The sequence below is a fragment of the Canis lupus genome, chromosome 15, assembly GCF_048164855.1.
Source record: "Canis lupus baileyi chromosome 15, mCanLup2.hap1, whole genome shotgun sequence".
Taxonomy (NCBI): Eukaryota; Metazoa; Chordata; class Mammalia; order Carnivora; family Canidae; genus Canis; species Canis lupus.
Window position 1 is genome coordinate 59,347,522 of NC_132852.1, and position 26,688 is coordinate 59,374,209.

A 26,688-nucleotide genomic window follows, 5' to 3' on the forward strand; every position below is an offset into this window, starting at 1 on the left:
GACCATGAACTGAGCCAAAGGCAGATGCTTAACCAGCTGAGCCACCCAGGTGCCCCTTACTTTTTTTTGCAATCATAAGCATGTGTGATGTTTGAAATCAAAAGTAGAATGAACAATTATGCCCCAAATCTCAGACGGTCCTCATTTCCTAATTTCTAATAAAGTAAGGGTTTGGTCACGTCACCTTTGCCCTATTATAGCAAACTGCAGTGAGATGAAACATTTTTCAATTTCTTTATTATTTGAACTCAATCTTTTATAAACTTTTAATTTATTCCCTTGAGCACATTACTTAGTGAGCTGTGTACTTATTAGGATATTGAAGTTTCCAAGTTCATATAAACATGACAGATCGCTCACACCTATTTGCTTTTGCTTCAACCTAAAATCTCTGGGGAAAGACTTTTTTTTTAAAGAACAAAGAGGACAGGAGAGGACAGCAGCTTTTAGAAAGACTAGAAGCAAATGGAGATACTTTGTAAACAAAAGAAAGCTAGAAAGCTGGTTGAGGGAGAAGATCCAGAGCTAGCAGGTTTGTGCTTCTGACCCCCTGAAAGGCTCAGAAATGGGAGGTCCCAGGTATCTCAGAAAGGTGGAGTTTAAAACAAGAGACTGGCTTCAAGTTTATACAAAGAAGGCAATCTTCCCACAGCTGCAGCTGGGCAACTGCCCCAAAGCCAAGCAGGACAGAAGACTGAAGGTCTGCTCTCTGGCGGGTCTGGATGCCAGGACAGTCCACATGGCCAATGATGGGAAGGCCATCATGATCTCATGGGAACTGAGCAAAAGTTTCCATACAGGCTTCTGGAATCCCGGTTGCAATTCCTTGACAAGAAGGCTGAAGGAGTCCACTCCGGGGAAGATGGTCATCCCCGGAGAGAAGGCCAGTGGATACAAATGGACCAGTCCTGTCACCAGACCCCACTGTGAAGACCACGCATTATCAAGCTTCACCTCACAGGCGTCACTGGTCATTTGACTCAAGCCTTTAATACAACAAAGACCAAAGGATTCCTTGTAACAGGAGATAACACTGAGAGAACAAACTTTCTGAAGATCCCCAAAACTGTCATTCATATTCTCTGTTCTAGTTCCCATTGCTCCATAAAAAAATGCTCCCAGAACTTTGTCATTTAAAATAACAGCAAACATTTTATTATCTTGAATGGTTTCCATGGATCAGGAATTTGGACAGGCTCTATGGGCAATTCTGGCTTTGAGGCTCTGAGGGAATTACAGCCAGGTGGCAGCCGGATCTGGAGGAGCCAGGATCTGGCCAGGCTTCTCTGTCTCTCCCCTCAGGTGGACCCAAGACCCTACCACATGGTCCCTCTACATCAGCTAGTGTGGCTTCTTCTGGTGGGCTGGCTTGGGGGCAGGTGGATACTTTCCTGGCCAATCACAGTTCTGATATGATGGCCCAGTTCCCCAGCAGGGATCATTGCCCTTTGTAACCTAGCCTGAAGGTCACACACATCATTTCTGCTACATCTGATTGGTGCAAGCGAGTCCCAAGGCTGCCCAGACTCTAGGGGAGGGAAATGAGAGCTGTTGTGGCAGCTATCTTTGGAAACAGACCACAGAGGTATAAGAAGATATTGCATCCATGAAAAAGTAAGGCAATTTGCCCTCTCCCTGTGCAATGCAGAGTTTAGAAATTACCTATCTTGCAAATTAAAATTTTGACAGCAGAAATTTTAAAAAATGAAAGATTTAGAAAGTAAAAAATCCAGTAAATCACGCAGAAAAAAAATGGAGCAAAAAGACAAAGAGACAGGAAACAGGACGGAAAAGCTAAGAAAGAGGATGAAACTCATAAATTCAAATATAAATAATAAAAGATCTAAGAAAAAAGAACACAAAAAAAAAAGAAATGAAAAAGATCATTAGAAATATGAGTCATAGGGATCCCTGAGTGGCTCAGCGATTTAGCACCTGTCTTCAGCCTAGGGCGTGATCCTGAAGTCCCGGGATCAAGTCCCACATCAGGCTCCTAAATGGGGCCTGCTTCTCCCTCTGCCTGTCTCTCTGCCTCTCACTCTCTCTGGGTCTCTCATGAATAAATAAATAAAATCTTAAAAAAAAAAAATATGAGTCGCGACAATGTCACTGTTTCCCCTCAACTGAAGGGCATGAGTTTATAGATTGAAAGGGCCAAACGTAAAAGAAAGAAGGGGGAAAACCACATGAATTCATAGCATTATAAAATATCAGATTATAAGGCATAAATAGAAAATTCTAAAAGTTTCCAGGAGGATCACAAAGACGATTCGAGGACCACAGCTATGCAACCAGCCTAGAGAACAACCAGCTCAGGTTGAAGAGGAAAGATGGGGAATCTGGAAGAAAAATATAAAAAATTTTAGCCGTGTTTGCAGAGTTACACCTCCAGTCGAGAAGTAAGGGATTCACTGGGGATAGGGATGCAGGAAGCCAAGGCAAACGAAGACACAAAAGATTGCACTGGGATAGAGACACAAGTGTTATGACCAAGAATAACAATACAAGCTTGCTACTTAGAGATAGGGAGTGAGGGGCACCTGGTGGCTCATTCGGTTAGGCACCTGCCTTCAGCTCAGGTCATGATCTCAGAGTCCTGGGATCGAACCTCACATCGGGCTCTCTGCTCAGCAGACAGCCTGCTTCTCCCTCTCTCCCTGCTCCTTCTCATTCCCTCACTCTCTTTCTCTCTCTCTCACTGTCTCTCTGTCAAATAAATAAATAAAATCTTTTTTAAAAAAAGAAATAGGGAGTTAATGTCAGAGGAAAAAAGCTTGTTCTGAGCAGTAGGAAAGTGGGAACTGGCATCGGGGAAAAGGAGGGGAGGACCTCTGTTTTGTGTTTTAAGCCTTGTAGAAACACCTGAGTTCTTACAGTCTCTATGTCATAACATGCTTTAAAATGATAAACTTAGATATCACCTTCAAAGGAAGGCTGGAAATGCAAAAAAGAAAATAGTAGAATAAAGATATTTTCATTCTCTTCCCTCAAAGCCACTGATACCAAAAAGAATGAAGTAGAAAACCAGAAATACCTAGACTGTCTTCCACAAGACATGGAGATACCCATCACCACAAACCACCGTTAGGCGGCATGAATGCCAAAAACATTGAGCTTTGGATCAGATGAGAGAAGGTGAAAAAATAAAAATAAAAATAATAAATAAATAAATAAATAAATAAATAAATAATAAAAAGATGAGAGAAGGTGGTAAAACCAGGTGTGCATAAGTCCAGTTGACTCTGAGTTCACCTCAGTGTCTGGCCCCTATTCTTTTTTTGTGAAGTAGGACTCTTTTTTATCCTATAAAATATATGATAAGTTATTTGAAATTTCTGATGCTGTTTGAGTTGGTGTGTGTGTGTGTGTGTGTGTGTGTGTGTGTTTTAATGAATGTGTTTCTTTTAAAAGCCAAGTATAGTTCTTAAAAAAAAAAGGAAGAAGAAAGGAAGAAGAAGAAGAAGAAGAAGGAGAAGAAGGAGAAGGAGAAGAGGAAGAAGAGGAAGAAGAGGAAGAAGAAGAAGAAGAAGAAGAAGAAGAAGAAGAAGAAGAAGAAGAAAAGAAGAAGAAGAAGAAGAAGAAGAAGAAGAAGAAGAAGAAGAAGAAGAAGAAGAAGAAGAAGAAGAAGAAGAAGAAGAAGAAGAAGAAGAAGAAGAAGAAGAAGAAGAAGAAGAAGAAGAAGAAGGAGGAGGAGGAGGAGGAGGAGGAGGAGGAGGAGGAGGAGGAGGAGGAGGAGGAGGAGGAGGAGGAGGAGGAGGAGGAGGAGGAGAAGAAGGAGGAGGTTATTTTCTTTTTTTCTTTGGATGAACACACTTTGGGGTGAGAGGATTTCCACCTACTGTTCTAGAGTTACAAAAACATCATTATCTTTCCTTCTTCTGCAAATATTTTCCCATATAATTGCTTTTGGATAGAATATATTAACCTATTGAAAATATCAGTCTGACTAGACTGTACAGTTTGAGAGGTTGTGCACTGAATCTTAGGCATTTAGAGGAACGTAAAGGTGTTAGAATCCAGCTCCAAAGCTCCACCCTGGGCCAACTCAACTGTCAGCTAGGGTGGGCACAATGCTGTTAGGAACCCACAAAATATGTTAATTTCTTTAAAGATCTTAAGAAAAAAATGACCTTTTAGGTTGATAAAACGGCTTCAGTATATGATAGTAATGTATTTGCCTTTATTCTAATGTAGTCATAAAATAGAATTTTTTCAGAATTTTTGAGGAAGGAAAGGCCCCACAAATGTACCAAAGGCCCACACAAGTCATCCTGTGGCCCGGATGAGGACTCTGAGGACTAAAAGATCCCTGGAGTTGGTGGCGGCTCCTCCCATTGTGCAGATGCTCCCACCGTCCACTCTTGGTCATGACTGTGCGATGCTCTCCCCCCATCTGGCTTAGCTTCTCCATCTCATCTGCCCTCCAGCTATGAGCCAAGAGGGGTCTTCTGCTGCAGCTGGCCCGACCTTATCTCCCATCATTCATCACAACATACTCCGTCCTGGCTCATTGCTCCAAATCCATTCCTGTCTATTCCCGGCTCTGGTTCTCATTCCTGCTTGCCCCCTGTGGAGTAGCCTTCCCACTTCCCTCACCTCTAGAGGCTTTGTTTCAACGCGCCCTGTTTCAGGATGCCTTCCAAGATGACTCCAGCCTTGAGTGATCTGTACAATGTATAAAAGTGCTTAACATCTCATAACAAACCAGATAAGATACTATCTTGTCTCATCTCACCATGTATTATCTTGTCTCCTGTATTTTTGTCTTACTCCCCATTATCTCGTAGGGTGCTGGAGAGCAGAGGCCCCACCGTATACACTCACTGAGTACATGATCAGGACTCGGTAAGCCCCTAGCTGACTGGCGGGAGCCTCTGACAAGCCCTCCTGCCATCCATCACAAGGTCAAGTGACCTCTTCTGGGCCCCTGAAATAGACATGGCTTCCCTTTCTCTTTCTTATATTTGCACCCCCTGAGACACCTGTCACACAGTCTGACTGTAAATCCCGAAAGACAGGAGCTCTCTCCAGTAGAGCCTGGTTCATAGTTGGTGTTTCGTAAATATTTCATGAATGAGTATTTTCTAGAACCAGGTTTGCAATTGAATTTCTTAGTTCTGGAATTTTTTTTTTTTTTTTTTTTTTTTTAGTTAAGTGGAAAATGTTTATTTTCAATGTGAGCTCCCCACCCCCAGAAAAAAAAAAAAAAGAGGAAAAAAATAAATAAAAAAACGAGGAGCCAATTTAGAAGCACAATGAAAATGGTAAAGTTATTTCCAGCAGAGTCCTGGTCGGCCTCTCAGTTTCCTGCCCTGCAGTGTCAAATTCATACCCCGATGATAACTAGCTTTCCAAACCAGATGAGCGTCCCACTTACATGTAATTGATCCTGTTTTAGTTTGTGTCTTTGGGCAACGAAATATCACAAAGACGTTTTCTTCCTCTTGCTCTGATGCCTTTTTTTTAATCTGAACCACACAGTGGTGAAATAACCCCAAAGCTGGGATACTCATTAAATAATTCAAGTCAGAATTTAATATATCCTGTAATTGAGAGGCTCAAAAAATTGTCCCAGGCACCTGAAGACCACTTTAATTTTCTTGGCATCCTGAGCAATTCCTTTCTGAGAATTCACTACTGAGTAGTCCAACCACAACAAAGAACCATTGGGAGAGAAAAGGGCAAAGCTCAGGCATTCAGAGCACATCCTATTGACCTGCAGATGGTAACAGGAATTTAGAAATATCTACCGAAAAAAATACCTGCATCAATATTTGTCCTGTCAAATCTAATTACTTTTGTCTTGATCATTGTACCGGGTCACTCTCAGCTTTGCAAACACTAATTGAAAGCACAGGCATACCAACAGCATTTTTAAAGAGCTTCTAGGAGAATCTCCCATTTGCACATATGTATAAGATTAATTTTCCCCAGAGCTGACCAATTTCAGGATCAACAGTCCTAATCCCAAGGAGCAATCATAAATGAAATTCCCTAAAATTGGTTTTGAATGTCAAGACCCAGCAAGGGAAACTGTATTTTGAAAGTACAATTCAAATGTCTCAATGGCTTAATCCCAAATGAAATAAATCAACCACTAATAATTAGACATTTCTGATTCACGATGTGGCCCAGCCGTGGGAGAGTTGACAGCAGCAGGGTTGAGTTGACCAGGGAGTGAAGAGTGGGGCTGGAAGGCTGGGTCTTGAAACTCACCCGTGCACTGGAAGGAACTACTTTAGATCAGAATGGCGACTGGACCCTTGCAGTGGGGAGTCGGGGAGATCCGGCGAAGATGACAGCACACTCATGCTGGATACCTTCCTGAGCATTCCACTTGTGTTAATGAACTCACACAGGAATCCAGTGAAGGAGGTAGTTTTACTAAACCCATTACAAATATAAAAAGTGATACACAAGGAAGGGAAATAGCTTGCCTGAGGTTATCCCTCTAAGTGGCTTATAACAGAAAATTCTGTGGCTTAACAAGGACATATAGCTTAGCTGCAATGCCCACCCCCTGAACCACTGAGCTGTGATCCTCTCCACCAGGTAACGAGCTTCTCCTTCAGGCAGAGGGCAGAGGACAGTCACTGCAACTGAGAGAGCAGGCAATATGCTGCCGGACGCATCCACATTCTTCCAGGAAAGTCAAACAGCTTGCACCAGGATCCAGGCCCAGGAGAGGGACAAAGGGAGGAGCCCCATTGGAGCTGGGAGTCTCTTTCTAAACAGCTCATCCCTAACTCCCTGACTTACGTTCCTAAAAGAAAAAAAAAATGTTAAGCATGAGTACCAATTTATATATCTTCATTTACATATTCCTTTTAAATTTGTGTGCATGTACTACTGAATTAATGGGCATCATAAAATATGCATAAAAGGAAAAATTATTCTTTTACACGAAAAACTTACCATAAATTCACTTCAAATAGCATTGACTTGTACTAGCACTAGAAATGTGTATCCCTGACCAAAAATATATTTTTAAAACAATTTGGGTCTAGCTTTTATTTTGACATTTATCAGAATTTCTTGATGTAGAACTCAGTTTTTCTAGAATTCTTCCCTGATTGTTTCAGAGTATTTATCCACATATGGATGATTACTTGAAAAAAAAAAAAAAAAACCAATGCAAGACGTTTGGTGTATTGTATAATCCTGAAACTGTATGTTAAAACAAAGACAAAGTAGAGAGCCTTTAAAAAGCCTGCAGCAATACAGGGAAAAAAAAAAAAAGGTCACCCAACAAGAATAATTTTCTCTAGAACAATTCCTTTAAGTCCCAGAAACAAAGCCAAAATGTCAATCCATTCTTTTTAACATTTTTCACAGCAAAACAACAGCCAATGTACAAAATAAAGCATTGGAGTTCAAGCAATCTAAGCTACTGCCGGTGACAGAGCATGTCTCATTCAGAGCAAAGATATATTTTTCTGATCGCAGCAGTAACTCTCACATACAAAAAGAAAAATTAAATTACATTAAAAGAAAGCATTTCGGCCATCCTGACTGGAGCCCTCTGACAGGTCCTCGCATTCCATCAGCTAATTATATGCTGTGTGGCCAAGCCAGCTGCCTCTTGAAACCGAATCTAATGGAAAGAGGAGGAGCTTAGCAAAGCAGCTTAAACATCTCACCTGAAAAGCTCATTTAAAACCAGGATGCGTGTCAGTCATGTTTCAGGTTTCCCTCCGTCCTGCGCAGTAGAGATTAGTCCTTCAGGTTGCACTTGTGTGGTCATCCCTTGAGATTTCCCTGAAGCTCTGGAAAAGCTAAAGGTTATTTGCAGCAGAGCCATTGGAGCCTGAACCCACGTATCCTTTTCCTGCAAAAATCTCAACCTGACAGAAACTGTAAAATGAGACTCCTGACTTCCATATTAAGGGAACAATGTTGAATTGGCTGATAAGCTTGATAGTAGTTGGGTTGGAAAGGGGTTGACCCAAGACTGTAGCAACCAAGGCTGTAGTCTGCTGCTCAAAGCCACCACCCCTTCCGTTGGATTGTTTTGGGTTTGGGTTTGGGTTTGGTTATTTTTTTCTTTTGAAATCTTGGGTTAGAGCTGGGCAGCGTATTGCAATTTGTCTTTGATGTGATAAGTTTGGCAATGGAACATTACCTAAGAAGTAAAAAAAAAAAAAATTAAATTAAAATTTTTAAAAATCTGTGAGAGTTATCTTATAAAGGCTTTAAATCATCAGATATCTAAGGTGGATTATTCATCGCCTTACATGCCTTACAGTGACTCCTTCTCCAGGCTCTTCAAGATTCTTCCTCGTGGTTGAGGTAGACAGTGTCTGCCACAGCCCTTTAAAATCTCCATTTTATAAAATACCTGCATTCCTACTCTACAGCTGTGAAGATCGTGACCACAAATGTCCTCCCCAAGTGGCATCACACTATAATAGGTCACTGAGGACATTTTGTTCTTCTGGATACTCCTTGGGCCCACCTATATATGAATGTGCAGTGGTCGTCTCTTCCGATATGTCCTTGCTAAGCAACAGAATTTTCATGAGAACATTCTGACCCTCCCCTTGTCTTAGAAGATGTCAAGGTACTTATTCAAGGTACTAGTTAGAAAATGTGACCTTCAAATCACTGCTGCTTAGTGCTTAGCAGAAGCTCAATTGAGAGAAGACCTATTGGGTTTGGGCTGACGGCCATGCAATTCACACACTGCCCTTGAAAAACATTGGTCGCCTGGCAGCCCTAACTTCTTAAAAATATTAATATTTGAACCTCATCTAGAACTTAGTGCGATATGGGTGCTCTGAGGATACAAGGAGGCCATTGAGGATGGATGGAATGGGGTAAGCAGCAATGAGAAGAATAGAAGGAAACAGGAGAGGGGTTTGGGAATGGGGAAAAGACACCCAGATTATGTAGGGTGTGGTGGGTCATGGCAAGGGCCTGGCTTTTGCTCAGAGGGAAGTGACATGATATGACATGCATTATAAAATGATCACTCTAGCCAAATTATCTCCTCTTTCCATTGCATCACTTAAAATAAACCCAAAACTCAAAACAGGGGACAATTTCCAAGCTATTACTCAAATGTCTGATGGAAAGAAAGCTAAGATCCTAAATGCCAGGACCTCCCCTGTGTCATCTCCCTAGATTCCAGAAAGACATATTTCAGACAAGTTTTTTGCAGTCCTCCTTCACTTGGGCATGTCCAAAAGTCATTCCCAGAAATTCTAATTGAATGGTTTGTGCAGAATATAAGCAGCTGTGTGGTCTGGCTTCCAGGACAATCCTAACCTGCATAGAGAAATAGCCACTCCAGAGACTGGCAAAAAACAGCTGACAGTGGGCAAGTGCTTTTATTTTTTTCCCTTTGTGCACACTGTGGCTGTGCTGTCCAGGGTGGCGGCCACTAGCTACATGTGGCTATTGAGCACTTGAACTAGGACTGGTTCGAAAAGAGATATGCCATCAGCATAAACCGCTCAGTGGATTTTGAAGACTTAGGGTGAAAAAATAGATGTAAAATGTCTCAATAGTTTCTATATAGATTACATGTTGAAAGAATAATATTTTGGATATACTAAATTAAATATAGTATGTTATGAGAATTAATTCAGTTTTTTTTACTTTTTTAATATAGCTATAAGAGAATTTAAAACTACAAGTGTGGCTCACACTCTATTTCTATTGGACAGTGCTGACCTGGCGCTTTTCAAAGACTCCTGTTGCATTGGAACCATAGCTCTCTGTCTCCCAAACTTTCAGAACACACCTAACATGGTACCACTCTCCAGAGTAATATTTTTTTTTAAGAAAAACTAAATTGCTTTTTTAGATCTTTCTTCCAGGTAAAGTCTGAGTAGAAAGCATTAAAAGACGGCACAGCATAGTAGTTAATAGTAAGAATTTGCTAGATGTGTAAACGTAGGCAAGTTACTTACCTTCTCCGAGTTTCTGTTCCCTTCCTGTAAAAATCTCAATAACATACACCTCGAGATGTCGGAAAGCTAAATAACATAGCTCCTAACTCTCCGTGAGTGGTAAACCCTGTTATAATTGGCGTTGAGCTTTAGAGAAAGTGGGGAGGTGCCCTGGGCTCAGGTGATGTGATTCTGTGTAAGCAGTGATACCCCAATTCCCACATCAACAGGGGTGCAGAAACCCACCATCTTCCTAACCACCCCTGAGCTGTCTTCACGTTGTACCTCGAAATGTCCGAATTCTATTCAAACATCAGAATAAAAAAACAAGTACAAAGTGACTATTGTCCGGAAAGAGTATTTTGGATGATTGGATTGGGTTGCCTTGTGCTTTCACTAAATATCACGACTAAAGAGAACAGTTTTTGACAGTTCTTTGCTACAACAGTGAAACAGAGACAGCCCAAAGTCTTAAAACACCTACTGCTCCAGTTAACCTGAATGCTTGTGAGGGTTTGCTTTTCTCACGGTTTATGTCTTCCTGCGTTATGGTCCCATAACCATCATCTATTAATAGTCATCAGCCTCGAAAGTTTAATTTTCATGCCATTTCTTCCAACTGCCAAATGCAACAATCTTTTTTTTTTTTTTGACCTTCTGACTGAATTCATTAAAACAGTTTGTCTTCAGATATTTTCTTTTTTTCATTGACATGGAAAGACTCACATGGTTGGTTCCTCTAATTTTCAGGAGACAACCAGTTAAGCTGAAGCTGGTTTCACATGCAGCTAGGCTCCCTCCTCTCCTCCAGCAGGCCAGCTCCAATTAGAATGAAATCAGGAATGGGCGGGCAGCGCGTGTTTGGAAACACCATCCATGGTCACCGTGATTTCTAAACTCAGAGGCACCGTTAGAACAGGGCTATGTTTGTAAGCATTCCATTAGAGTGGGGACGATTGAAAAATGAAAAATGAGAATGAAATGATTATTTCGTGTCTTCCCCCAAACTATGGAACAGAAGAGATGGCGATAGGGAGAGAAACATAATAGTTTTAAAAAGTGATATATGCGGATCTTGAGCTATGCTCCTGGAGGAGAATGTTACAAGCAGAGAAAGCAAATGAGTACATTGGGAATAGGGACAATCTTACCTCCTGAGCCACAGTCCTCTACACCAGGCACAAATACCAGAAACCCGTGTCCTCAGACTGTCTTTCTTTGAACAATTGGCCAGGGTGCTGGATGTAGCATAGTCTTTTAGAGAATCCTTGACCTTGAGGAGTCACGGAAATTCACATGCAGTGATCCCTCCCCTGCATGACCCCTGTCCCTCTACCTGGGGTCACGTTTGCAGTTCCATGCGTGTCAAAACAAGTCATGAACAAACAGGCAAACTGGGTCTCAGCACATCAAACGCAACACATGGGTCTTTCTGGAGACCCGTTCTTAGGTGCTCCTCACTTGAAAGTGTTGTTTTCACTGAAGTAGAAGGAAAAGAGGCCCCAGCAAACACCCTAGAAGGTTCATTTCCCCTGACAGATTACAAGCATAAATGTGAAGATTTCAAGAGCATCCTCGCCGTAAAGTGGGCACAGAGTTCAGTCATTCAAGGCCGTGTGGAGTAATTCAGTGAAAAGGTACCAAATTCATTCTTTTTCTTCTTCTCCTTCTTCTTCTAATTTTTACTTCTTTCTCTTTTCGTCCTTCTTCTGCCAAAAAGCAAAGTATGAATAATTTTTTATGATAATCTCATTCTCAGGAATTCTGGATAATTCATACTCCCAGACTTATTTTTGCCAAGGTGTACTGATAGCTAATTATTTCTTGGTTTCTTTGAGGTGAATCTTTGCTTTTTACCCCCTGTTTTATCTTCTTTGAAGAAACTACCCTAGAAAGTTATGGATGGTAATAGAAATATATTACCAGCATGTCTTTTGTTTTCTTCCAGGGGAGGTGGTTGGGGCTCTCACTCTGGAAAAAATAGGAAGATGGCCAAAATAGTCCATAATACCATCAATTCATTCATTAATTCAATGAGTATACATTAAATACCTAGTAAACTGCAGGAAATCTGCTGGACTCTGGAGACACAAAATCAATAAAATATAGTGTTTGCCTTCAAGGAACTCTTGGCCTTTGGTATATGCATATGCAAACTCCCAATTGTAGTTTAAGCTTTTGGAATTACTATATTTTGAATTTGTTTCACAAAAGAATGAATGTTTAAATCTAGTTCTCACAGCAACAAGTAATAACCAGTGGGGGAAAAGAAAAGAAAAAAGGCAGGTGGGTGGTTACTGCCAAACCAGAGAGGCAACTCAGTGCAGAGGGAGGAAGGTGGATGGCCTTTAGCTCGCCCACTTCCTGGACTCTGTATGACATCACAAATACTGTATGATATCACTAAGCATCTTTTTTTTTTTCTCAAAAAGCATGGCATCATCTACTTTCTTAACATCCAAAAACCCTGTGAGGCCTCAAGTAACTTTATGGGGATATAACCTAGTTCTTGAGTCGCATAAAGTAAAATGCAATTAGCTCCAGTACTTCATATATTCTTTCCCCATTCAAGAAAGCAACCCAGATGAGTTTTTTTAAATTACTCTGTTTATTTAATGTAATTACTCACATGAGTCCACCTTCCACTTGATGAGTGGCACTCCAACTATGATGGTCAACCCACATTAAAGCCACCTGTACAGTGTGGCATAGTCTCCAAAGAGGCAGCACATTTGAGGATGATCTGTGTTGATTGAAGGAACAGGTCAGAGCTAGATTAGAACATGTCCATGCATCTCAAGGTTTACTTAACCCACTGGATAAAGGAGTCACGTGGACAAAATGGGTAAGATAAGTAGCAATAATAAGCAAAGTCATAATCTGTGGTGCCATCTACCTTTCTTGGTCAAGGAAAATAACTTATGTCAAAAGATATGTACTATTGGGGTGTCTCAGTGGCTCAGTCAGTTAAGTATCTGCCTTTGACTCAGGTCAAGATCCTGGGATCCTAGGATCTGGCCTCAGTGGGTTCCATACTCAGTGGTGGGGTCTGCTTTTCCCTCCCCATCTACTCCTCACCCCCATTCATTCTCTCTCTCTCTCTCCCTCTTTCAAATAAATAAATAAATAAATAAATAAATAAATAAATAAATAAATAAATAAATCTTTTTTAAAAGGTTATATCCCTTTTTTATTGCAATGTTTAGCAAATGGAAATGGCTCTGAATTTTAGGAACTACATGTCAATGTCTCAAATCCATGATTTGTTGTTGTTGTTGTTGCTGCTGTTGTTTACTCAATAGAAATCACCTTAATATAACAAAAGTTTATCATAAGTAATTGGGCTGATTGTTCTTTTCGATTAACCTGTTAGCTGGTAGAAAAAATAGAATTTTATCACTTAAGGAGTCAATTGTGTTTTTATGTTTGTGAGTAGTAAACAATCAGTGGTTACTTGGTAACTAATTTCCTTTTAAAATTTCCAAAGAAGAAAACTGGCAAACAAATCTTTTGTAGAATTCTGTGAAAACAGCTAGAACTTGCTTAAGTGTGGCTGGCAGAGAGGAAAGAGCATAGACTCTGAAGTCCAGAAAATCTGTATTTGACTGTCCCCTCCTGATTAGTGGGATAACTCTGGGCAAATTATTCCCCTAAGCCTCAGTTCCCTTATCTGTAAAAATAGGGATGATAACATCTATGTCGAAAGTGTTGCTGTTGAATAATTTATTAAATAGGATAATATATGAAAATTGCGTATTGTGACTGACACATAGCAGGAACCCCAGAGAAGCTCATTTCCTTATGGCGTGTAAATATGTATCTGGCTCAAGTCAAAAGTGCACTCACTGAATCAACAAACTTTCCGTGAGTGCCTCTCCCTATTAGATCCTGGGGCTACCAGGATCACATAAGGGAATGAAAAGCAGCACTTGTCCTCAAGAGCCCTCAGAGTCCAGAATTCTATTTGGCTTGTCAAATCAGCGGAGCAAGCAAGAAAATTTGGGACATTTAGTGTTAAGTGAAGGACAAAGAAGAGACAACTTGCTACTTATCAACAGAATGAAGCGAAACCGCCTAGTATCTTGCAAAAGGCATAAAATATGTAATTAAATAATTTTATAAATAAATAACCAAGCAAACAATGTGATTCCTAAAGGCAAGGGCTTCGTAACGGACTCTGAAGTTAGCAGAGCAGAGGTGAAATGAAACGGGTGACTGGGTGACAACTTTATCCACTAATGCTCATCAAGCAAGTGACCAGTGTGGCCAAATAAGTTCCAGCTTACTAAGCCAATAAAAAGAAGAAAAAGCAGTCAAGGGGCAGCCTGGGTGGCTCAGTCAGTTAAGTGTCTGCCTTTGGCTCAGGTCACAATCCCAGGATCATGGGCTCTAGCCCCGCATCAGGCTCCCTGCTCAGCGGGGAGCTTGATTCTCCCTTTGTCTCTACCTGCCACTCCCCCTGCTTGTGCTGGCTCTCTCCCTCTGTCAAATAAATAAATAAAATCTTTAACAAAAAAAAAAAGGAAAAGAAATAAAAATTAAGACCATCTGTTCAGTTGTAAATCAATCGGTGCTTTTAGATGTATTATTCTAAATGGATCTTATAACACTTTGATTAATGAACTGTTGTTGTAATTAATGACAATGGCTAAGTTGATGGAATGCCACCGCTCTCAAGAAGCCCACTTTACAAAGGGAATGAAACCGAGAAATGTCAACTGAGAAAGGTCAGGGCGAACCAACCAGATGAATATAGTGTTGGTATTAAAAAACAAAATTCAAATTCAGTTGAGCTCAATTCAATAAATATTCATTGTGTTTCTGCTGAAGGCCAAGGGCCTGGCTAAGGTTACTCTTACCCTCAGAAGCCCACATTTTAGTGAACTGCCAGATGCATAAACAAGGCTTTCAATTTCCAACCACCTCGCCCCTCTCTCTCCTCCTCCCTTTCCAGTATGAAAGAGGTGGGCCCGCTATGCTGGGCTGCTGCTTTTAAGAAAAAACTTTCTACATAGAAATATATATATGCACGTGTCTACATGTAGCCTCACAGTGGCTTTCAAAATGATGTGTGTGCATACAAATATGTGTGTCTGGGTATATATTTTTCCAGAAATGGGAACATCATGGGATAATAGGATTATGTTAATGTTTATTTCCTCACTTCAGCTTGCTTTTAAACAGTTCAGGCAAATTGAACATCAATAAAAAATAAATTAAATAAATAAATAAATAGTTCAGGAATTAGTATATAGTATACACTATCTATACTTCATATATACGTGAAGAAGCCTATATATCTATATATATATAAACACACAAAAATTATGGTGAAGAAGCATATACATATATATATGCATATATATATAAACACAGAGAGAGCAATATAGTGAAATGTTAAAAGAGAATCTGGATATGGAGGATATGGTTCTTGGTGCTAGACTTGCCACTCTTCTGTAAATCTGAAATGCTTTCAAAGTGGACTGCTCTCCCAAAACTTTTAAGGTGAAGTGACTCGAGACCCTCTGTAGCCTCTGTCCTGCCCTCTTTCCCAGCAGCAGGTCCTGGGCACCTGTCACCCCACATTTCACACCAAGTTCTACCCAACAACCTACAGCAGCAGCTCTCCGTCCCGGCCGCCCACTGCAGAAATCCGAGAAAACAGTGAAATATGCCAACAGGCTGACCTTTTCCCAGACTGGTTAAATCAGTTTTTCTGAGAGTTTGCCTTAGGTATTAAAAAAATAATAATTAATTAATTTAAAAAAAAAAAAAAAGCACAGCCGAGGTCGAGAAGCTCTGACGTCATTTCTGGAACACCCACTCTCCCTTGCCTTTGTTCACACTTCTCCCCACACTGCGAATGCCCTAGCCGCCCTGCGCATCCTGCAAAGTCATATTTGCTGTCCCCTCCCTCATGAAGGAGACGAGACCTCCCCACAGGAAGAGGCGATCTCTCTCTCCTCTTGCTATTTCTTTCTACTCTGTTGTTCTGGATCTCGCCCTGTATCCCAATGATGTGTTTATGTCCCAACCAACTGCCAGCTTCTTTAGAGAAAAGTCCCCGTCGTGTTTGCTTTTGTTATCAGCACGGGCCTGGCCATGGAGTGAGATTCCAAGACATGTTGACTAAATTAAAAGCAAACGAGGTTACACTTGTTTGTATAACTAAAGTCAGAAGAGAGCCAGGAGGGCACCGGAGGAGGAGCCTTTGCTACAGGTGACACTTAGGGAAGGAGGTGGCGCTGACACCTGCCGGGGACGTGTGAATAGGGACGAGAATGGAAGGGCGGACAGCCGGCTGGGAAGGAGGTACAAGTGCCACAAGCAAGTAAGGCAGCCTGGCCGGACCAGAGGCAGAGGATGCAGGCACTGGGAGATGCGGCTGAGCAAGAAGCAGGTCCAGGTACTCAGGGTGAAGTGGAGACAGCATCTAGCACCGAGCCAACGCACACTGAGCATCTCAGTGTATCATTTCTGAGTTAATTAAGTTGTATTATTTTTCCTTACATTTCTTTTTTTTTTTAAGATTTTATTTATTTATTCATGAGACACAGAGAGAGGGGCAGAGACAGAAGCAGGCCCCATGCAGGGAGCCCGACATGGGACTCGGTGCTGGGACCCCAGGATCACGCCCTGAGCCCAAGGCAGGCGCTCAACTGCTGAGCCCCCCAGGGATCCCTCCTTAAACTTCTGATGGTCAAGTCACGATATCTGATTGAAAGCACTAGCCATCTCCTCCAGAAAGAGGCATACACATTGTGCCTGCATTTTCAGAAGATTTGCAGATTCCCTGAACTATATCTAGTGACCACCTCCCCCCACCACACACACACACACACACACACACACACACACACACACATGCCCAGTGATATTCTAAATTTTAAGAAAAAGGACGAAATTTCAGTTTAGAGGTGACGCACTCTCCTCTCACACCAATCCGTGCACCAAACTGCAACCAGAACGATCTTTTAAAATCACAAATCAGATCATGTCACCTCTGCTTGAAACCCTCCAGAGTTATCTTTTACTTGTTATGCACACACAAAAGAAAAATCCTCAAGATGCCACTGTCTTTCTGGACTCACTTCCTGTCATTCTCTGCTGAATTTTCCCCTTCCTACCTTTTTGGCCTTCCTTGCATTGGCCCTCAACACCCCCTCTTTCCCCAGGGCCTTTGCATTATGCTCTTTCTCCATTTTAGGATGCTTGCTCTGTCCCCAGTACCACTTACCTGATGCTTCTTCAATGATTGACTTCAATATCATTTACTCCTTGCTAAGCCTCTCATAGCTTCCTGGATTGCAGAAGGCACTTAATAAATACTTTAAAGGATGTATTTCCTAGCCAGAGGAAGATGTAGGTTCGGGGGCGGGGAGGATTTCTCTAAGATGGGAATGATTTAAGCCCACAGCGATTAAATGACCTGCCACACACCAGGGCCATAGAGCTGGTTGGTGGCAAAGCCAGGACTAAAGCTACCTTCGGTTTCCTGCCCTCCACACACACATTAATCCCTGACTGCCTGTGTCAGATGGAGCTCATTGCAATGGAGTCCTCTCTCTAGAGCAACTTCTAACCCGTCCACCACCATATTTTCCAGGGATGCTTGTTAACCGCATCAGGAGCACCCTGGAAATTCTGGATGCAAACTATCTTCCCACTTAAGACTCAAGCAAAGGTGTTCAGTGCTGTTGGCTCTTTAGTTCCAAGCAAGGAGGCCCCCTGACTCCTACACAGTCAATCCATAGATCATATACCTCATTGATGTGTTCAAATAATACACTTTACCCTTGTCTCTCATGGGCAGCGCATGCCATTCAGGCTAAAACTTCAGAGATTTTCCCTTTGGTATTTTTTCGCTCTCGTGCAGTTTCAGACGCTTGAAGCTTATTACGTAGAACCTGACCTGCAAGTAACCTGGCCTTCAGAGAGAAGGGTGGGGAAGCGGTTACAAAAGACATGTACTCACCTGGGGAACCAGAGCAGGCCAAGGTGTACATTGACCCATCCTGGTCCAATGTTGTTAGTCCGAAACGATTATAGTCAATTGAAGAAAACATCAAACAAACTGAATAAAAAATTCAGGAGGGAAATTCAAAGAGGCACATTTGGAGAGAAAAAGCAGATTTTGCCAGTGTAAGGCCAGGAGAGGAACTGGTTGTAGTTCAGGCCGGCAGGGCCTTGGGGGTTCAACAGAAAACAAGTTAAAGCAGCGCCGGGCCTAATGCAGAAGCAGGACGTGTGCCGGGGGGTGCAGGCTGAGGTTTGCAGGATCAAGGGTCCACGGAATTTATTTAGCTTTTTCACTAGATGATGGATTAAAAAGTCAGCAATGGGAATGATCATTCTGGACAGTGGAAGCCCTTGGTGAAAAAGCTTCATGATCCTGAGACTGGGGTTCAGGTCTCCGCTTCCTGTAGTACAGTGTCTGCTCTGTGGCAGTTCTTCTTGGATTTTATAGAACTTCTTATAAAGTACAGAGCTTTTGGGGTCCGGGGTCCGGGGTCCGGGGTCCCGGGACTAGGCCAAAGAGAGCTGTGGAAGGCCGGAGGGAGTAAACGGATATTACAAAGTTTGTTTACAGCAGAAGGGGCCTTTTCTTATGGATTGAATGTGTGTGTCCACCTGCCCCCCCCCGAATTCCTGCATGGAACCCTTAACCCCCAAAATGACAATTTTTAGAGCTAGGGCTTTTGGAGGTAGTTAGGTTTAGATGAGGTCATGAGGGTGGGGCCCCCATGATGGGATTAGTGCCCTTGTGAGAAAAGGAAGAGACCGGAGATCTAGTTCCCTCTCCCTCCTTCTCTATCTTTTTCTCTCTCTCCCTCATCTCCCTCTTCTCTCCTCCTCCCTCTCTCTCTCCCCCTCTCTCTCTGCTACATAAGCACATAGGGAGTACACATCTGTCTGCAACCCAGGAAGAGAGCCCACCCAAAAAAAATCAGCTCGCACCCCAATATTAGACTGAGAGCTTTCGGTATTGCGAAAAGAGACTTCTTTTTTTTCGAGCCACCCAGTTATGGTCAATAAATGTGGTTTACTTGAATGTCTGGGCCATTGACCAAGTGAGGTCATGTGCCAGAAGCAGTTGACACAGGCTGGGAGATCTTCTGTGAACATCTCCTCTCAGCTCCATATTTACTAATGTGTTGGTGGCTTGGCATCAGCCATGGCAGGAGTGTTTACACCCTGGGAATTGGTGAGCTCTCTAAATCAGGGCTCCCCTACACGCAGACCCAGCTATTTAACACTTGCCAGCATACCACCGGCATATCTAGACGAGACACTTGTGTGAGAAGGGTTTCTTGCAGTTCTCGTGTTCAGAATCAACCTTTTTCTGTTGTGGTTTCTATGTTGATCACTAATACAGGATAACACTCTTTGGTTCTCTTTCATTACCATCCAGAGTTATTCAGCATTTATGGGCTCTCCTGGCAAACCAACCATCACCTGGGGCATTGTTTCTATGGGGGAACATTTCCAAGTCACAAGTTACTGACTTTAAAATAAATGTTTGGGGGACACCTGGGTGGCTCAGCAGTTTAGCACACCTGCCTTTGGCTCAGGGCGTGATCCTGGAGTCCTGGGATCGAGTCCCACATGGGGCTCCCTGCATGGGGCCTGCTTCTCCCTCTGCCTGTGTCTCTGCCTCTCTCTCTCTCCCTCTCTCTGCCTCTCTCTCTCTCTCTCTCTCTGTGTCTCTCATGAATAAATAAATAAAATATTTAAAAATAAATAAATAAATGTTTGGAAAAGAGTCCATTTGTGAGTTAGGGACTTTGAATTCTGGGTCCTCATGGGGAAGTGAGAGAATGAAAAGACCCACGTTGATTTTTTTTTAAATATAGCCTAAGTGAAAAGGGAAAAAGAAATGGAATGATTGAATGTGAGGAGGAAGAGATGAGGGGCAATTTAATAATGGGGGTGGGTACTAGCTGTTTGCCTTTCCATGGTAAGCGTCTCAGATTTGGCTAGATGATTATTTTTATGGTATTATTCTGGGATGGACAGTTTGTGGATTTTATTCCAAACACTTGGCAGACTTCCTTTTATCAATAAGGGGTCCATTTTGAGAACCAAGAAATGATTAGAACAAGGTTGCTTGTCTGCTTCCAGATTTCTGGCATCCTTACGATCCTGCATCTGCAGGTAGTGTTCTGTGGCTCGGGATTTTGAGAAACATGATATAACTCAACAAATCTCTTTTGTAACACATCTTAGAATAACGAGACTCCACATTTATCATTTTTTTCCTATCCAAAAACTGAATGTCCTAAAATTTAAGCTACCTCAGCCTAAAACCATAAATTAAACATTCTAAATCAATAATTTTTTATTTTCCAATGAGGGAAAAGGTGTTATTTGGGGCTTGTTAAATTAGTGTTATTTTAGTCATTCCTTCAGAAGGGATGGGAGCATTCCTTTCCTTAATGATATTACATATCTTGATTTAGCATTTCCTTAAAACCATCTGAAACAGTGAAATGGCAGCTGTAAATCTGCCACTTCGAAGCTGAAATGGTTCACATCACTCCCAGGCCCTGGTTTAACAGTTGGTTTATGATGTGGTTTCAGAATAACACTTTTGGGCCTGGTATTTTCCTTCCTCCAAAACTGACATGAATCCATAAAGCTTTTTAACAATGACTCTCAAATATACCAAAAGTGTTCTCTGTGGCATATTTTTTGGTTTGTTGAAATAAAATCCTTAGCTTTCTGAATTCCTCCTCGTAATCTGCCTTGGAAGGATAGTCACCGCTTGAGCTGCAAGACGCATCGTATCTCCCCTTGACAGGACTGCTAGCTATCTGCTTTGCCAGGTGTGCTGTCCTGCCTCAGCTTTGGCTCCCAGGGTCTCAAACTCCTGCATGCACGAGCATCGCCTGGGGAATCTGCTGTGCATGGTGATTGTCAGGACCCTCTGGCCTGGATTCTGGAGCTAAGGCTTGGGGACCAGCGTTTGAACAGAGAAACGTCATCAGGGACTACGTTCAGTCCACTCTCTGGAAGTGCGGTGACTGGAGACAGTCCGGCTCAGGGAAGCCCAGGTTCTTGCTGGCGATGGATGGCATCTGTAACCGGGGTGCCAGGGCCTCCACGGCTCTACTGCTTCCTCAGCCTCTGCTACCCAGAACCTCTCCATAGGCCCAGATTCTTCATGCCTTGATCTTCAGTATCAAGTGCCACATACGTTTCTCTCTTCCTTTCTGTCTGCCCCTGGTTTGTTCAAACTCTCTGGCCTTGATCTTGAGCCCTCCTCTCACCCCCTGCTCCCTCCAGACACCATTTCCCACCTCTCCTCTCCTGCGTGGCCCCACATAATGACCCTTCATTCTCAGGGAGAACTTCTCTGTGGCAAAGTGAACCCCTTGGGATGTCTGCTGCAGGTGACCTGCCTGGCCTGCTCTCTTTGACTGTCCCCCCAACCCCGGCCCCTACAATCCATCACAGCAGCTGACCTATGAACATCCATCTGTCCCACTAGGCTCTGAACTGTCGAAGGCAGGGATCACCTCCTTTTCCTTCATTGTCTCCCCATTGCCTAACCTAAAATGTAGTGGGGGAACTAATGAGTCTTGCATAAACAAATGACATTGTAAAAAGAGTATATGACTTTCCCCTGAGGCACGATGCCTCTGATCGCACTGTCTCCACACCAAGTGCTAATGCTTCTCCGTCAACTAGACAGAGAGTTGGTCTCCCTTCACCTTTCCACAGCTACTGCCTCTGGCTCTTTTGGTCCCCTGTTCCATGTCTTTTACCCCAGATGTCCTCCTTGGTCCCTGAAGACAGGGCTGATGCTCCTCATATTCCCTGGTCCTGCATTTAGATGCCTGGTAGTCTAAATCCTCTAGATGGAGAGCTTCTTGGAAGCAGGGATGGTCACCTCAGCACCCAGCAGAGTGCCTGGCACCCCTACGCTACTCAATAGATGTTTGCTAAAAGCATGGGAAAACCAACTCAAGATCCTCCAGGTGTGAGATGGGGTTTCTTATTACATTACCTGCTGAGGAAACTGCCGTAACTGTCACCAGAAGGATTTCAAATTGTTGACGTGTCTCCTCTCATGCCCAGGGTGGCGGCCTCTGACATCCCAGTGAGTCGTTCAGTGCCTAGCGTGGGTTAAGTACTGTCTAATTCTGTATTTCCCATCACAGGTGCTTATGGCATTTTGAGCAAACCAGTTGTTAATTATGTAAGACAGTGTCACACATTGCAGGTTGTTTAACAGGTTAACAGATTGGTTAGCAGGTTAGCACAGCCCAGATTCACACCAACAGGTGTCTGACTCCAGACCCTGATTCACTACTCTCTGCCGACTCTGTTCTGGATATATGTAACAAGGACAGACTTCCAAATTTCTAGGTGTAAAAAAATCCTTTTGGAATTTGTCCTCTTCCATTAATGACAATGTAAAGCTGTGTTTCACAAAATACCTTCTGAATAGGGCTAATCTAATGGATGTCAAATGTTGTAAGCATAAAGCATTGCACAAAAATGAGGTTTGAGAAACGCTTCCAGAAGGACACCTGCAGAGGGCAAGACAGTTACAAGGAAGACAGAACAAAGCTTGATAGGGAAACTCAGCCTTTCGTGGTGAGCTCGGAGGTGATTTTGGAACACTGGGGACCAAGCAATGGGACAATCAACAGAGGAGCTGGTCTGCCAGGAAGTGATTAGGAACCAATTAGCAATGATTAGGCCATCAACAGAGACCATGAAGGGTCAGTGACTCTTCTTCTAATTTAATAATAATAATAATAATAATAATAATAATAATAATAATATAGGTACAATTTACTTCTGCTGATCATTTCACATGATCCTTTATTGTCTCCTTTTCACATATAAAATACTGAGGGCAAAAGCAGCAGGTTAAGGAAATTCCCATAAAGCCATGCAGCTAGTTAATGAGTGGTCATATTTGAACCCAGTTCTCTCTAATTTCACATCTTATGATTTTAGGCACTGTGCCCAAAGCGTCCCAGGACTTCCTCAGGGTTCTGTCAAGGGCTTTCCTGTGGGAACCTGTGTGAGCATCCAAACAACTCTAGTCTCACAGAGGAAGCCCATGAGCTCCTTAAATTGGTGTTTGTGTGATAGTACTGCCTCTATTTTCAGGGCGCCTCTTCAACCTAACTTGGTTATTTGGCCTAACTACCACCCACGAAAATTCCTTCTGGTATGATGTAAGCTTCTTAACTTTTATTAATCTATTTTTTAATTTACAGCTCTCCATACTGGATTAAGTGACTTTTTTTCATTTTTTTTATTTTTATTTATTTATGATAGTCACACAGAATGAGAGAGAGAGGCAGAGACATAGGCAGAGGGAGAAGCAGGCTCCATGCACCGGGAGCCCGACGTGGGATTCGATCCCGGGTCTCCAGGATTGCACCCTGGGCTAAAGTCAGGCGCCAAACCACTGCGCCACCCAGGGATCCCACTTTTTTTCTTTTTTGATAGATAATCCATGTTGAGGAAATAAGGGCCATCTCTATAGAGAGTAGCCCAATCTGATCCCCCCTCCTGGAGTCAGGACCTGCCTTCCATGACCTGAAGCTATGGCAAAATTAACGGTCTACCTGAGTTTAGATTGTTGGCTGGATCAGCATCTGATTTGCCCTCATTTTTCAATTTTCTCTGCCCTTTTCTTTTCAACAGATGTTGGTGCGTTTTTTGAAGAGGGAATGTGGCTACGGTATAACTTCCAGGCACCGGTAGTCGGTGCCAAGGAACCGGGCAGCAGAGCAGAGAGCTCCCCTGAGCAGCAGAACGCCCCTCCCGACCTGGCCCATGAGAGCATCCGCTTCAGCTTCAGCACCACCAAGGCGCCCTGCATTCTCCTCTACGTCAGTTCTTTCACCACAGACTTCTTGGCAGTTCTCATCAAACCCGCTGGTAAGGACAAGGATGCCTAGGCTCCGCTGTTTAATGTTAGGTGAACAGAATGTTCTAGAAAGTCTGGATTGCTCTTGTCTTGTCCTTTATTCTCCACAGGATGTTGAGCAAGTCATCCAATGTCTTTTAACCTCATTTCCCTACATGAGAGCCAAGAAAGCAACTTGTCAGTTGAGTGCCTTCTAGCAATGTGTCATAGTAGTAATGTTGCTAAGACACGTCAAGTTCTTTATGGGGAGCGTATTACATGAATATGAGATTGTTCCATATGTATAATGATGATTTTTTGCTCCTGTCAAATAAATACATGTGCTGCTGTACTAAATAGAGATGAGCTCTGAAGTAGTAAAATTAATGTAATATAAATCAATGAGTTCTCCTGATTTATGATAACGTATCAGTAGGTTCCTACAAAACATATGTAACTTTCAATAGAAGTTGAAAACCAGAGATGTTTTCATTCCTAAACCCTCTCAGAATTTTAGATCCATAAAATATATCCCTGGCATAAGGCTTGCTGAAAGCAGGAGCATATGTACACTTGTAATGTCTGGGACCATCTTGATCTCCAAATATGCATGGAGCCCGAGCAAGATTGAAATGGGCCTCTTGTGAGAATATTCAAGTGTGCTCATGACCTCTGGGAGGAGTCCAAGCGGTCCTGAGACACATGAACATCTCAGACACTGAAGGGGCCATTCCTCTCAGAAGACTCGAATTCTGAGACACTTGAAAATTCTAAGGTCGCTTTTTCACAAGAATACCGTAGGGTTATCAGGGAGCAAATCTCTGTCACTCAGTTCCCAGAGAGATTACACGGGCTGAGAGTGTGGAGACAGCCTCTCTCCTTGCCCACACCTTCTTGCTCTGCACTGATTATTCCGGCGGGGTCGCTTGTTAAAAATCAAGATTATCTTCCATGGGAGCAGAGATTATTATTATGAACCCAGGTCAGCCTGTGTTTTATTTTTTTTTTTAACTTTTATTTATTTATGATAGTCACACACAGAGAGAGAGAGAGGCAGAGACACAGGCAGAGGGAGAAGCAGGCTCCATGCACCGGAAGCCCGATGTGGGATTCGATCCTGGATCCCCAGGATCGCGCCCTGGGCCAAAGGCAGGCGCTAAACCGCTGCGCCACCCAGGGATCCCTCAGCCTGTGTTTTAAAATGTAGTAAATTCTTAAACTACTGTGGTCAATTCACTGTTGGTTAAAAGATTGAGGGCTGGGGTTGGGGGGGGAGGCATGGATATTTCCTAAGATTTTCCCTTTCAGTAATTATTGCTAAAGAAATAAGACAAAAATCAGGCGAAGATGCGGCATGACAATGTTCCTCTCAGTGTTATTTATAAAAATCAGCATTAGGAAGGACCTAGATGTTCAACTGTAGTAAAATGGTTAGTAAAAGAGGGTAATATTCCATTTTAAGGAATATTATGTATCCATTAAGAATAATATTTATGGAGAGCAATGGGGAAAATAATATGGAGAAAAAATGATGTAATACAATGTTAAGCCAAAAAAGAAAAAAGGAGAGAAAGAGAGAAAAAAGAAAGAAAGAAAGAAAGAAAGAAAGAAAGAAAGAAAGAAAGAAGAGAAAAGAAAAAAGAAAAGAAAAGTAAAGAAAGAAAAGAAAAGAAAAGAAAGAAAAGAAAAGAAAAGAAAAAAGAAAAGAAAAGAAAAAAAGAAAAGAAAGAAAAGAAAAGAAGGAAAGATAGAAGCTTGACTATACAATATCATCTTGGATTTGTGAAAAATATGGATAGGAAACAAAAAACAATAATATGAACACAAAGTGCCTTTTGTCTGTCGATCTGCTTTTCCTGAGCAATACTTTCATAAATGTCAAATTCTCACAATGAGCAAGCAACTCTGTTGTCATCAGAAAGGGTAATGACTAAAATCAATGAGGAAGCAGAAGATAAAAGGACATAACCCCTGCTTTCCAGAAGTTCACGAGTTGAGTGTATTTCTCCTGGATCAGGTCAATTGATTTTTAACCCACTGATGTTCTCCACCCACAAGCCCCAGACTCTCGGGGCCCCGGAGGCAACTCTTACATTGGGCTTGTCAAGACATCATGAACACGCGCCGGGAGATGCTGTTTTGTCTACCCCTTGAGTCCCTGCCACACTAAAATTCAGTCCCCAATCCTATATCAATAACTCACATTCCCATAACCCACGGCCGTCCCTATGTGCGCTCATGCTGGTGTTTGCGGACGTTGACCGTGTGCAAGGGTTTAGAGTAATCAGTTCCATATCGGTGCTGCCATTTATTGATGCCCGAAGGTGTGCTGTGTTGCACATGCATTAATTCCTATGAGCCACACAACTACGAGGTAGGTATCATTCTTTATCCCCTGTCAACAGATGATACAACTCAAGTATGGAGAGGTTAAGTGGCTTGCACTCTCAGCTGGCGATGGCCACACCAGGATTTCTATGCTCAGGTGTCTGATTCCAGGCCCCGAGACCTCCGCCACCCTCTCCGTGGGGTGGAGAGCTCTAGTGCACTCTCCGTGCATTGGAAAAGCATGACCAGTGGGTTTCTTCCTAATCTTGCAAGGCCATCTTCAAATTGCTGTTTAAAAATTTGTGTTTTTTTTCACACTTTGAAGACGGTATTTTTGTTTCACTGCTATTTAAAGTTAGAAAATTCTGAAGGAAAAAATCAATAAGGACTGTGCCAAAATATCAGGAAAAAATTTAAAAACCTGAAAGTCTTAACTAAATGCCCTGACATCCCTCAAACTTGACATGTTAAAAGCATGTTACCATCCCTGGGTCCCCAAAACTAGCCCCTTCTCCAGACTCTCTGCTTCCGACTGTGCTGGCCGCCCCCAACCCCGAGATACCTGAATTCCCAAGCACCACGCGGTGTCAT

General features: G+C 42.5%; 1 protein-coding gene and 1 long non-coding RNA gene across 7 annotated transcripts in view; one reads left to right on the top strand and one right to left on the bottom strand.

Annotated features, from left to right (window-relative positions):
• Positions 1-26,688, top strand: part of CNTNAP2 (contactin associated protein 2) — a 1,976,111-nt gene that overhangs the window by 1,786,328 nt on the left and 163,095 nt on the right. For all 6 annotated transcript variants that reach the window (XM_072777573.1, XM_072777574.1, XM_072777575.1 and 3 more), the window contains one exon: positions 23,565-23,801. In XM_072777573.1, the coding sequence (XP_072633674.1) occupies positions 23,565-23,801 (237 nt within the window). The remainder of the gene's footprint in view (positions 1-23,564; positions 23,802-26,688) is intronic.
• LOC140605318 (uncharacterized) lies at positions 6,368-12,240 on the bottom strand. Its single transcript, XR_012008033.1, has 4 exons — positions 11,045-12,240; positions 10,620-10,785; positions 7,641-8,122; positions 6,368-6,763 (listed from the first exon to the last, which is right to left on the bottom strand). It is a non-coding gene; the product is annotated as an uncharacterized lncRNA (long non-coding RNA).